General features: G+C 46.4%; 2 protein-coding genes across 2 annotated transcripts in view; one reads left to right on the forward strand and one right to left on the reverse strand.

The window, feature by feature from the left end:
• The window catches only part of ccdc191 (coiled-coil domain containing 191), a gene marked incomplete at both ends in the record, with an annotated part of 11411 nt that extends 3689 nt beyond the window's left edge, over positions 1-7722 (forward strand). Inside the window, 9 exons of the mRNA XM_080543588.1 lie at positions 280-529; positions 1701-2122; positions 2892-2983; positions 3812-3894; positions 4140-4241; positions 4573-4716; positions 5335-5487; positions 6998-7152; positions 7554-7722. Of these exons, the coding sequence (XP_080399714.1) occupies positions 280-529; positions 1701-2122; positions 2892-2983; positions 3812-3894; positions 4140-4241; positions 4573-4716; positions 5335-5487; positions 6998-7152; positions 7554-7722 (1570 nt within the window). The remainder of the gene's footprint in view (positions 1-279; positions 530-1700; positions 2123-2891; positions 2984-3811; positions 3895-4139; positions 4242-4572; positions 4717-5334; positions 5488-6997; positions 7153-7553) is intronic.
• A 345-nt stretch (positions 7723-8067) lies between these two features.
• zdhhc23b (zDHHC palmitoyltransferase 23b) lies at positions 8068-13158 on the reverse strand. Its single transcript, XM_080543287.1, has 5 exons — positions 13040-13158; positions 11401-11588; positions 10434-11129; positions 9163-9330; positions 8068-9023 (listed from the first exon to the last, which is right to left on the reverse strand). The coding sequence occupies exons 2-5, from the start codon at positions 11535-11537 to the stop codon at positions 8750-8752; spliced, it is 1275 nt and encodes a 424-aa protein (XP_080399413.1). The 5' UTR covers positions 11538-11588; positions 13040-13158; the 3' UTR covers positions 8068-8749.
• Positions 13159-13360: the final 202 nt, after the last annotated feature.

The raw sequence follows: 13360 nt of genomic DNA on the forward strand, positions 1-13360 counted from the left end.
ACTGGCTTCACCACAACGAAACAGATTGCCAATCCGTTTCAAGAGTTTCACTGATAACGCCATTGATATGACTTTATTGATGTAAACCCTGACAGTAACGCTGACAATGGAGTGATGATCTAAAAATGAATTCAATTGAAGCTGAATCTTTAGAGTATTGTCTCTGTCAATAGCCTTTCAGAGGCACATATATTCTGGTCTCCAAGGTGAGTCACAGCGGTTGTATCTGAAGGCTAATTGTTGTTGTTGTTGTTGTTGTTGTTGTTGTAATCCCTCCAGACACTCCCAGGTGGCGATGGAGAGTGACCGGAGGCGGTTACTGAGGCGATGCTTGAATGATTGGCAGCTGTGGTGTCGAATGGAGAGAGACCAGCGGGAGCTTCGGGCCCAGCAGGAGGAGACTCGCCGTAAGATGGCCGCCCTAATCAACGCTGCGGCAACCGGGAAACTCAATACGGCAGAGCCACCGGCTCATGAGCCAATCACAGCTCAGCCTGAGACATCTGACCAACCAGAGATCACTGAGCTGGTGAGTGAAACTTGATGATCCCTCCCACTTAGACAGGTGAACAAAAACACAAATATTGACAAAGATGTACAGATAGTACAAATAATAATTACACACACAGACACCCAGTCAACTCAAGTCAGCTCAGTGGATACAAGTTATTGAGCACATTAGAATGTATACACAGAAGCCCAAAGGTTGTGTACCAATCACCATACATTAATTAAACATTTCACATACCTTCATTGATAAAACATTTTTTATCTGCAAGCCATTAAACGGGCTTCTGTATTAATTTGGTGGAAGTCATTCGTTAGTCTGGTGGCGTTGGTACTGAGTAATTCTAGCTGTCTATCCCAGTACCTCTCCTCGCATTACGAGTCCTGTACTTTTCTCTGAGTTTACTATCCAAGGAGAGAAACTTTCCCAGATGAAATATTCAGAACCCTGCAAAATGTGTTTTCCCCTCAGAGAGGGAGAGAGACCAGGGTGGAGAGTGATAAATATACGGAGGATAGGGGGGGAGAGAGAGAGAAAGAGAAGAGGAAATAAAGAGAGAGAGAGCAAGAGTAAGTAGTTAATGAGAGCTTGAGGGAGAAGAAAGGGAACAGAAGTGGTTCTGTACTGTTGTACTGTACTCTGTACTGTGTCTCCTGAGACATCTACTACCCCCCTGCACTGTGTCTCCTGAGACATCTACTACCCCCCTGCACTGTGTCTCCTGAGACATCTACATCTACTACCCGACTGCACTGTGTCTCCTGAGACATCTACCACCCCCATACACTGTTTCTCCTGTGTAACAAAAAAAAAAGTATTCTAACACGACGACTGCCAATGGCCGCTGGCCTGAGCATAGATGACTTTTTCCTGCTATGACTAGCGGATAGATGATTCACGTACGGTACTTAGTCAAATATAGTGATTGTAAGTCGCTTTGGAATAAGGTGTCTGCTAAATGCTAAAAAAATAAAAATAAATGTAAGAAGTGAGAGACAGCAGTGAGGTCATCAAAGTACAACATGGCTCTGGGCGCCTGCTTTTGATTGGCAAGAGGGACACGCTCCTTTGAAGTCAGATGAAGCGGAGCCTCAAAGGTGAGCTCTGGAGATACTAAGCTGATCCTAGAAGGGCAACTTCTACCTTGAGCATATAACACATCATCTTCCCCGTACACTTCCTGTTTCTTCAGAAAGGCTACCAGGGGTCACGTCCATCAGTTGCCGACCACTCCCCTGCCTCTCAGGGTGACGGACAGCTGGGGACTGTGGCTCCGCCCACCCTCGCCTGGCAGGTGACACGACGCCATGTGGCACCGAGTGCAGCTGAGCTCCAGCGGGAGAGGCAGAGAGGCGACGGGGACAGCGGCGGGGCGAGGAGTGTGGTGTCGCGGGGCGGCAGGTTTGAGCACAGGCACGCCACCCAGCAGCAGACCATCTCAGAGCAGAGGAGGCTCCTCGGCGAGCAGCAGGAGGAGATCGCACGGCTGCTGGAGGAGCAGAGCATGATGGGCCTGAAGCCGGGGGCCCATAGAGCAGCACAGCTCACTCCTCAGTCCCCTGTCCCAGCAGCCCCTGGGATGAAAAGCCCGACCCCCGACCCCCAGGAACATCGGTAAGCGTCATGTTACCGTGACAACTGAAGTGAGGAGTTTTAAGTGTCCCCAAAGAATGGAAGAGTTCACGCTGTGAACTTGGTGACGCCACTATGTAAACATTTCAAGGCAATACTATATAGTATTTTTGTAATGATAAAGTCACTATCTTTGATCGCCGACGACATCGTTGTTAAAAAGGAATTAAGCAAAAGTGAAAGCGTTACGATGTTCCTCAGTGAATTCAGCGTTTCAGCAGTATCTTTTGCGCATTTTGACATGAATAAACCCGGAGCTGGGTTTTGATAATGCAATCCAGTGGGTGTCCAAAACTCCTGGGAAGAACCCTGAAATCTAAAACTCCAAAGACTAGTGTTTGCTTGGATTTGGAAAGCTGTTGTGGTTATACTAGCAAATGTTCAAGACGAAGGAGTGTTTAATTGAATTACCGGTATGTGCAGAAATAATTAGCTGCAATGACTGACCTAATTGAGATGGGGGACTCATCACCGCTGAATACCCTTTAGAATGCAGCTCACACTGCTGGTTGATTCACTATGGTCATAGTTCTCTGTTCTTGCATATATAAGTATACTTACCGCATCAGATATTACAGCTTCTCTAATAGTGATTTATGGATTGAAAAGTGATGTCCTGGCTGATCTTCAGTGTGGTGCAGATTTCCTCTCGGTTCCTGGATGGGTCAGTTGGGGGACGTTTGAATAGATAGAGAGTGAATATTTCTTGACATGTGTTCCTAGTCTCTGGGGTGATGTTTTTCTGTTCCAGAGCTCCAAGTGTCCCAGGAGGAAACAGTGGTCGCTGCTCGGCCTCTAGAAAACCAGTAGCCCGTCGTCCCTGTCCTCATCCCAACATCATGGGTCAGTAAGCACATTCCCCCTCTCAGACTGGAGCTGAGGAACACACACAGATACACACACACAGGTTGGTTACACAATACTTCATAGAACCATAGAAAAGGAGGAAAACATTCATTTTATAGCCCTGAGCCGGAGGTATAGAGCCATAGCGAGGGCAGAGGAATAGTAAGAGAGAAAAGTTGTACTGTCTGTTACACCAGGTCTGGCTGAAGTTTCAATTATGTGGGAAGAATTGGGAGAGTGGGATTTGAGAGGTAGAGAGGGCCCACTGACACACACACACACACACACTCTAACTCCCATCTTTTTTCCTCTCTTTTTATCTCTTCCTCTCTCTCTCTCTCTCTCTCTCTCTCTCTCTCTCTCTGCCCACTGCATTAATAATACATATTATGTCTAACTGACTACTTGGTCACTACCTACCTGAATTCTAGACTGCTCCACTTTTGCACCATATTGCACACTGTATGACAGTGTTACATCACACTGAAACCTGCACAGCATTTTTGCACCACCTGATACTTGAATCTGAACTTTTAATGTTGTTTACATTAAGAATGTTGATATGCTGATTTGCATTCTGCTGCTATCATCTATTCTATTATTGACGCTCTGACGCTATTGTATATACAGCTAGTGTTGATTGTTGTTTATATCCAGCTTATTCTATTATTGATTTTGTATTTCTGCTGCAATGCCAATGTCTAGTTGAACCTGAACCCAAGAATTGTACTCTTTGTATCCATACATTGATGTAATAAAAGCAATTCTGATTCTAATTGTGATTCTCTCTCCCTCTCTCCCTCTCTCGTTCACTTTCTCCTCCAGCCATGGAGGAGCGTGCTCATCAGCGCGCCGAGCGCAGGAGGGAGGTGGAAGAGATTAAGAGAAAGAAGGAGAAGGAGATACTGGTATGAGATGGCGTGCCAATCCAGTGGGGGATGTGGGATTGCCTTATCGTTTCCACAGAATAATGCAGATCCATTTCATAAAAGTCTATTAAGTTGTGTATCTGGAGGTTTTTGGGGACAAATACGTTTCGTTGACAGGTGGGTATTTTGTCTTTAGGGGTGTGTGTGTGTGTGTGTGGTAGTCCACTGAACATTGTCTGGAGAAGTGGGAAGCTGTGAGATGATGAAAATTCTCTTTCTTTCAGGCTCAGATGAAGGCAGCCGAGGAGGAGAAACAGAGGGAAGAGGAGGAGGAGAAACGTCGAGCAGCAGAAAGGAGAAGAGAGGAGAGGCGACAGGACAGAGAGGTGAAGAACACTTCATATAGTAGTTTGAGAGCACACAGAGACATGAGTCAGACTACACTACATCAGGGAGAAATCAGCTCCTGTGAAGATGATGCAATGGCCCACTCCAGAACTGCACTCTTGTCTACAAGTTTACCACTACTGAAAGTTGTCACAAGCGTACAGTTCTGGAATGGTCCATTGCATCACCTCTGTGTGTGTTTGTGTGCATGCGTTTCTGCTTGCATGTGTGTGTGTGCATGCTTGTTAAACAGTTGGTATAATTGGCCCCTAGCAGGTAACTGATTGTGTGTGTGTGTGTGTGTGTGCATGTCTCTCTGTGTGTGTTCAGAGGGAGCAAGAGAGGCAGCGGCGGTTAGAGCAGGAGCAGCAGCTCAAGGCCCAGGCCGAGCTGCATTACCACAGAACCCTGTTACTACGGCGTGGCCTGCTGCCATGGAAACGCCTCCTCATCCTCAGCCAAGCCAACACACAGGTAATCACCTGCCCTGGCACCCGACCAATCATAATAATAATAATAATAATAATAATCCATTAGACTTATATAGCGCTTTTCTAGACACTCAAAGACGCTTTACAAACTGAAAAGATCGAGTAGTAAAATAAAAAGAAACCAAAAAATAAATGAAAGAAAGTATAGGGGTCTAAGACATTTTTAGATTACTAAATATAAATCTAAGGACAGCAAACAGATATAGTATACCTATACGTACAATATACAAAGCAAACTATTTCCCCACACACAAAAATACACAGCAGCTGTTGGACGATCGCTTGTTGAGGCACCAACATTTCCACACTGAGTTTAATGGTAAAATGACACACACACTCATGTATCCCAGGACACACACACACACACACACAGCTTGGTGCATTAATGATGTTTACAGTATTGATACTTTGACCACCTGTCTGTGACAGTAGAAAGACAAGCAGAACTGGCAGGGAGAGGGATAGAGGGACAACGAGGGAGACAGGAGGAGAGATTGAGGGAGAGAGGGAGGTGAGAGGGTGTTTTACACCTGGCACCTGGCAGTAGATTTGGATGTGTATAGAATGTGGCATATGCAATATCTTTTTCAACCCCTTCCAGCTGGCTGGGGATCATCACAGACAATCTCTCCTGAGACAGTGCATGCTGTCCTGGCAGCAGGTAGCAGCACAGTCCCTGGCTCAGAAACAGTCCTCCGCTGACCGGTTGAATCAACACTTGCTGCTGCGGAGGAGCCTGTGCAGCTGGAAAAGAGTAAGTGGTGCACATTGTGATATTTGGAGCATATCAGGATATTGTTCTTTCACAGATAAACTCACTTTCGGGTAGTTACCATCTTGGAAATATGCAAACTAGGGGTCCAGACACACCCAATCATAAACATAAGCATTCCAGCTTCCATAAGCATTCCATTCCCTGACAACACCGAGGCTCTTCTCAGGAAAGGGCAGAGCAGACTGTTTTTCCTGAGGAGGCTGAGGTCTTTCGGTGTCTGCAACAAGCTGCTGCAAATGTTTTACCAGTCGGTGGTTGCCAGCGTTCTGTTCTTCGCCGTGGCCTGCTGGGGTGGAAACATCTGTGCCAGGGATGCTGCGAAGCTAAACAAACTGGTGAAGAAGGCCAGCTCTGTGGTGGGGACCGGGCTGGACAGCCTAGAGGTGGTGGCAGAACAGAGGATGGGGAAAAAACTGGCGGCCATGCTGGCCAATCCCTCCCACCCGATGTACTGCGAGCTGGCAGGGATGAGGAGCAAGTTCAGCCACAGATTTGTTCTCCCCCGTCAAAGTACAAAAAGATTTGGACAGTCCTTTATTCCAGCTGCACTCCGACTCTACAACCAGGCCCTGCAGGGTGGGGGAGACCTGGAGATGGAACTTTTGGAACTTTTTACTTATTGAGCCTGCACTGTTTTATGTTTTTTATTGAATGTTTTTCTGTTTTCTGTACTGAATGTTTTCTGCCCTAACTGAGCTGTTTGACAACAAAATTTCCCCATTGGGGACAATAAAGGTTTTCAATCAATCAATCCAGTGTGTTTCTAATAGTCAAAAAACATAAAATGTTACGCTTGTTGAGCGTAGGGCCACCAGGGCCCGGATTCACAAAGCGTTCTTAAGAACAAAATTTGTTCTTAAGACAAAATGTAAGAAGATTTGGTATTCATGAAGAAATTCTTATCTTTTCTTTAGTTTTTTCTTAACTTTCTTCTTAAGATTAAGGCTTGCATTTCTAGTTCATTTGGTTCAAAAGTTCATTTGGTTCAAAAGCCAAAACCTTTTTCCTCTGGCTAAATCATTAGAGCATACTCTGAGCTACATCTGGGCAAAATTTGGTGCTTTTGCACAAATTTGCACAAACATAGGCTCATATAGCCCTAAGGCCCCCAACTAAGACAAAAGTCTGTAAAAGTACACTGAACAAAAATAGTTGCAATCAAAGACCTAAGACTTTTATACTTTACACCCTGTCACAATTTACATTCCTCTAACTCACTTCAGAAGAACGTGTTTCCTCAACTACTGTTTTCAGTGCTGACAGTCCTTCGAAACCCTGGAACACTCTGGGAGCCGGACACTATTTGGCATGACAGCACCCCATGTTCACAGCATGGTGCAGCGCCACCCTTACATTCTCTGTGAAATATACAAACTCATGTCCTTTGTTGGTTTCTAACACAAACACACTTGAATATTGGTATTGGAATGTGAAGGCAATGACACTGAGATGGACAATCAGTTAATCTTGTGTTCTGTGTTCCTCCCAGTTGAAGGACCAGTGTGGGGTTCTGGAGGAGCGGGCTATGCGCTTCTGTCACAAACACACTCTGAGGAGGGCTCTGCTAGCGCTGCTGGAGTATGTGACCCAGGAGAGGATGGTGGCGTGGGACTGCCAGCAGAAGGCTCAGGAACACAGTGACAGGTGTGAGGTTGTTTACCTGTGCTCATCTGCAGACCTACAGCGCCCTCCATAAGTACTGGGAAGAGGAAATTGTTTTGCCTTCTTTTAGCTCTGTACTCCCAACAGTTTGAATTTGAAATCAAACAATTACTGTACTATGAGGTACAGGTGTCATCTGTCTCTGTCTCTCTACCTACCTGCCTCCCCTCCCCTGGAGCTCAGACTCTACTCTTCACAGACTAAGTCCTCTTAGGGTACCAATTACTGTACTATGAGGTACAGGTGTCATCTGTCTCTGTACCTACCTGCCTCCCCTCCCATGGAGCTCAGACTCTACTCTCCACAGACTAAGTCCTCTTAGGGTACCAATTACTGTACTATGAGGTACAGGTGTCATCTGTCTCTGTCTTTCTCTGGCATAGACGAGTGCTGCGTGGCTGTTTCCTGGCCTGGCGGAAGTTTCCACGGCTACTGCGTGAGGAGAGAGCGAGGGAGGCACGGCGGGAGAAGCTCAGACGCAGGGTGGCCGAGGTCCTACCTGACTTCCGCTCCTCACCCCTGGACAGTCTCTGGGGACGGCCTCCACTGTGAACAATGGATCCACCTGCGCACGCAAACACACACGCATACACCCCCACATACACGCACAAACACCTCAACTACATACATGATAACAAAGAACACACACACACATACACGATGCCTGCTGTAACCAAGCACGAGATGTTCAGCAACGTGACATGTTCTTTAATCTGAACATAATAATTTTGTGATGCAGATGTGAATGTTACTTGTCTTGTAGCATATGAAATCAGTCCAATTCTGCTAGTATGTTCGTATTTTCTTGACTTTAATGTATGTCGACTCTTGAAGCCGTAGTGTGATTCAGGAGTTTGATGGAGCTTCAAACAGTAAAACATGATGTTATTCGTTTGAACACCATCACATAGTTGTATGCTTTGTGTTGTTGTCTTTCAGTCTCTGTGGTCTTGATGTTTTATTCTGTTAATGTTTAATGCAGCAACACTAACACATGAAACACACTGTGAAACACTAACACATGAAACACACTGTGAAACACTAATAATCCTGGGCAGCACACTTCTACAGAGATCAATATCTATAGTCGATTTCCTACCAAAGCAAACAAGCTTTATACATTAAACACAACTTCTATTGACAACAGCTGCTCCTTTGTACGGTTAGAAGCATTAATCAGTTTTGAAAGGAACGGCTGGAGATTTTTGTCACATGGTTCGCTGTCTCCCAGCAAGGCACTAGAAGTGAGGAGGAATAGGGAGACTGTTGGAGGAATCCTGACAAGAGATAGTGATGCATGAAAGGTGTAGGATGGAGCGAGGTAGCGGTGGAAGGAAGGTCAACTGGAGAAATAGAGATGGTAAGAGGAGGTAGAGATGGTAAGATGGCACTGACAACGTAACAACAGTTTGCTGAAGGTATTAAGACTCAGAGTTAACAGCTTTTCTTACAGGAAATGGTAGAAGGTGGAATCGTCTGAATGGTCTGAGGTGAGTGGAGATATGCTGCCACCAAGTGGTAAAAGGCAGAACAGCAGTTGTTGAAACAGTCACACTTAACAGGAGTGTGATAAACAAAGCTACACCAAGTCAGTCGGTTTGAAGAAAGGTGGTTGCAGGCCCTGTCCCATGGTCAAGAACTCAGCCCAGTTGCCACGGAGACTGCAGGAATAGACACCGGTGTCGATAACAAGGCCCCAGAGGTGACTGCGGCCAGTCTTTTCCCGGCAAGCCAGGCGTGCCTCCCGCTCAGTCACGTTGTAGCTGATGTTGATGATCTGCAGCAGCAGCAGGTGGAGGATCCCACCCGTCACCATGCTGCTGTACCAGGCACAGGTGAAGCACAGTGCAGAGCTGGGAAACACACACAACACACACTTTAGACTGCTGAGAGGTCAAGAGAGACACAGACACCGTGTGTGTGTCTGTGCTAAGTATGTTTGTGAGCATGTGTGCTACGTATGTGTCTTTTGTGTGTGTGTGTGTGTGTTACCTGTACTGGTCATAGACCCCAGGGCAGTAGAGCAGGGCGGTGAGGAGGTGCTGTCGGGGACACACACTCTGCAGCACCAGACTGGTCCCGTACAGAGAGGTCAACACGAAGAGGAGAAGCGTCAACAGGAAGCTGCGATGATTGGCCTGCCCCACACAGCTGTTTATCCTGCCTCAGCAGTAACGGACATGACACACATACACACACACACACACACACACACACACGTACACAGACAAACAACACTGTACTGAGAACCCAGCATTACACCACACAACTACTGTAAGTCTAACTGGATAATAGCAACTGATTGATTACTACAGTATGTGAATATACAACGTAGAGAATAACTACACACCATATACGTATACATTGTCACATAAACAAACCGGTCCAGAGAAGACAGTGTTCTCCACATCCAAAATGATACCCAATCAGTTGTTTTCTGAATCTATGCTTGATACCATAGAGAAGTGTTTGAGCACAGACAAATGTGACAGGGTCTGGTGAAAAAGTCCCCAAGTAAGGCAAGGTCATTTTTCTGTTTTTTTACAGATTATGAAAGTGTATGGTAAGCTTTCAAATAATGTGTCATACATTGAAATCTGAAAATAGTTTAAGAAGATATATTAGAATTTTTGGAATGTTGGTACACCTCAAACCAATTACCGGAGAAGATCACTCTGAATCAAAACAGACGTGTTTGCTACCATCGCGTTGTTAGCTAGGTAGCAGCTAAGAAAGAACATCGCTATGAACATCTAACTGCATGTTTAGCACATCACAACATGCTGATAGAACATCAACATTCTAAAAACACATAATTGATGATCTGATGATCACACAGTCAATGCTTTTGAACACGTCATAAAATGTATGTTTGTTTACAAGCCATGCATCACTAACCCAGTAGCCACGAAGCAGGATGGCAGACGATACAGTGAATGCAACTCACAAATTATAAGTATTTAGTGATCCTAAAACTGTTGTTTGTTATATTGATATATAGTCTTCAACACTTAAACTTTCGTAATATGAAAAAAAACGGAAAACACATTTTCTTATTTTGGTAATTTGCACGACTTGAGAATTGCTGGCATGCGGACCTTTTCACTAGACCGTGTCACAAATGGGTGATGAGAGAGACCAGGCCGTTGACATTGCATACAGTAGACTTCATAACATTGTCTATGTATCAAAGTATCATAGACATGAGGTAATGAATGATGGAGACCCTCCCAGTCAGACACAGGTGCTTTAATAGGACCCACCAGACACAGTGGTGGTCAAGCCGCATGACGCAGGCTCCACAGATCCGACAGTGTCCTGCCCTGGGGGGCCGTGCCACACTGCAGACAGAACACCAGTTCTTCCTCCCGCTGTCGTTCTGGTCCATCCCCGTTCGCTCAGACAAACCCGCCCGATTGGCTATCACCACTTCCTGCCTGGCCTCGCTGACACTGTTGGGGTGGGCGGGCTCTCTGTCCAGGGGAGGGCCGTGATAGGTCACTGAGCTGTGAACGTGAGCGGGGTTTGGACGGATGTAACCGGGCTCTCTCTTGGTGTGTGTGAGGGCGGCCACTGTGAGGGCCATCCCCAGAGTCACCGCCCCCAGCTGGGCCAGGCCTACGTCCCCCCGGAGGAACACCTCTGTGAGGAACAGGTAGTACATGTAGGCCAGAGAGAAGAGGGCCAGGCTGAGGAAGAAGAGGGTCTGTCCCTTCTTGCGATGGGTGGTGTAGTAGTACCACAGGACCAGGACCGGCAGGGCAATCAGAACCACCAAGCCCAGCAAGTAGTGAAGGGCTGCTAGGTGCAAGAGGACAGGAAGTAGCACCAGGGGCGGGACGACGGACAGGTCTAGTCGCCGGGCACCTCCCCACAGCCAGGGCACGCGGAGCCGGTCGTTTACCGTGGTCGTCAGCCGGGACAGCGAGTCAGGCTTCTGAGGCTCCCTCTTAAGCCATCTAAGGGAGAACAGCAGAGATTTAACCTTAGAACACATGGCTATGCCCACACTGACACTCAGAAACAAACCCTGAACACTTCAGTGATTCATTTCCGATCTGAGAGAAGGAAAACTAGAAAAGGAGTCTTCACAATTACTGCCTCGGTTGTGTTGGTTTAGACCAGGCCTATCTCTTGGTCACTGTGCATGTCTTCAATAACGATGGCCTGCTAACTACGGTGGTAGCATAGCATCTACAATTGTTATTGTCTATATCTGGAGTCCCTCACCTGTCGCAGGCGTCGTCCAGGTCCTCACAGTCACAGCAGCACGCTGCCAAATGGCTCCGACCACCATGCCGGTCCAGATACTCACAGCAGCACAGCGACTCCTCCTGCTCCAGCCCCTTATTGGCTCTCCTCTTCATGACGGGCACCCTGTCTGCCAATCACTGGCAGCAAGGCATGTAGTCACTCTCCTACAGATGACCAGAGAGGTGTTGTGTTATTGTTAGTGTGTGTGTGTGTGTATAAGAGAAACACTACTCTGATCCACTGACTCACGATTCCACTTGAAGAGAGTACGTACACCCAACGGCAACACAAACAACGCAACACAGGTCTCCGCTGGATAACATTGGATGTGTATTTTGGCCATAAGATCTCCTCTGCTGAAATATGTACTTGTCACCTGTTTGCTGGTGAAATGTTGATAACTGTTGGCTGTTTCATTATACCGTTAAGTGCAGGGAGTGATCCTTTCTAGATACATTTGACAATTTTTCATTTTTCATCATGACCATTTTTTACTGACAAATGAAGTGTATGGTGAAAGATTTATGATTGATGACAGGTAGACAAATTTCATTGATTTTAAAATATTGCTACTAGTCCCATGACAGACTGATAGATTGACATTCTTCCTCTTGGCCTCAGATGGCGACCAAGAAGCACAGGGCCATTCGGGACAGTGAGTGGGTTGTCTCGCCTACAGACCGCTGCCACCACCAGGGGAAGAAGGGGGAAGAAGAAAAGGTTGAAAAAAGAGAGGAAACGGGAGAAAAGGATGGAAAAGAAATCGAAGCTTCTTTTCCATTGAAATTGCTTTCATGACATAACAGATTCTGCTCATGTGTGTGTTACATCGTATGATTATACAAATCAGGTGAGAAAAAATTCCCTCCTTCGAGCCGGATTTGAACCAGCGACCTAAGGATTTCCATGTTTCCACTACAGTCCTCCGCTCTACCAACTATCGAAGGGGACGCAACACACCCAACGGCAACACAAACAGCTAGACAATCCTTTGTGTGTTTCGACTGATGATGATAGTGTGCCAAACTGGATTGGTATAATACATCAGAATAGTACCAGACTCACTCTGCACTTCACCCATCTGTGTTCAGACTACTCTCTGTAGGAGAGTCGCCTGGGAGACAGGGGGAGTCGTAAGGCAACAGGATTCCGTAAGGACTGTCTGGGGGTCTGGGTTGTTCATAAACCTTTTACCCTAATAACTATAACCACGAACTTGTGGTAGATCACTAGATGATGAGGTAACATCAATTGAATGTATTGAATATCTGTGATGGCATGCGCTGAACAAACCAGGTAACCTGCGTGTGTACTCGTGTCCCAGCGCACTAGTCGACCGAAAGACCTCCCCTGATGCGAGCCACGGATACAATGTCACCACCGTCAATTGATACAGAGTTGATTAAAATAGAAGCCTAAGCTATCATTTGACCCTATGTTGTCACCTTGTCGTGGTACAGTTTGAGGGAAACACATTTGCGAATATCAAGACTTGAATGCCCACTTTCTGGAGCAAAACGCGCGCCATAACATTATCAGGTGACCACAGAATAACATAACATGATACCGTCGCTCAGATGACAAACTACATGTCGCCCTAAGCAGTGTCGCCTACCTGCCGAACAGACTTGTAGTACCATGTTTTACAGTGTGCAACCCCTCGACCAATACACTTCTTTTCGTTCCTCAGTGCGAACGTCTTTGAATTCCTTCAATGTAAAAAAAACACACGAATCGTTTCCGTGTCGCTGCACAACTATTCCGGGCCGTGCGTCACTAATGTCACATAAAACTGGCCGCTCCAGTTTAGAGACTAATATGATACGATACTCTATCTCTGCATCACTGCACTGGGTTGTCCGGTGTAGGTACCGGATCTTCCCACCCTACCAGATTTCCCCACTTTTCCGGTTCCGGAAATACACATTTTGACAGT

The sequence above is a fragment of the Nansenia antarctica genome (genome assembly GCF_963989245.1).
Source record: "Nansenia antarctica genome assembly, chromosome: 12".
Lineage (NCBI taxonomy): Eukaryota > Metazoa > Chordata > Actinopteri > Argentiniformes > Microstomatidae > Nansenia > Nansenia antarctica.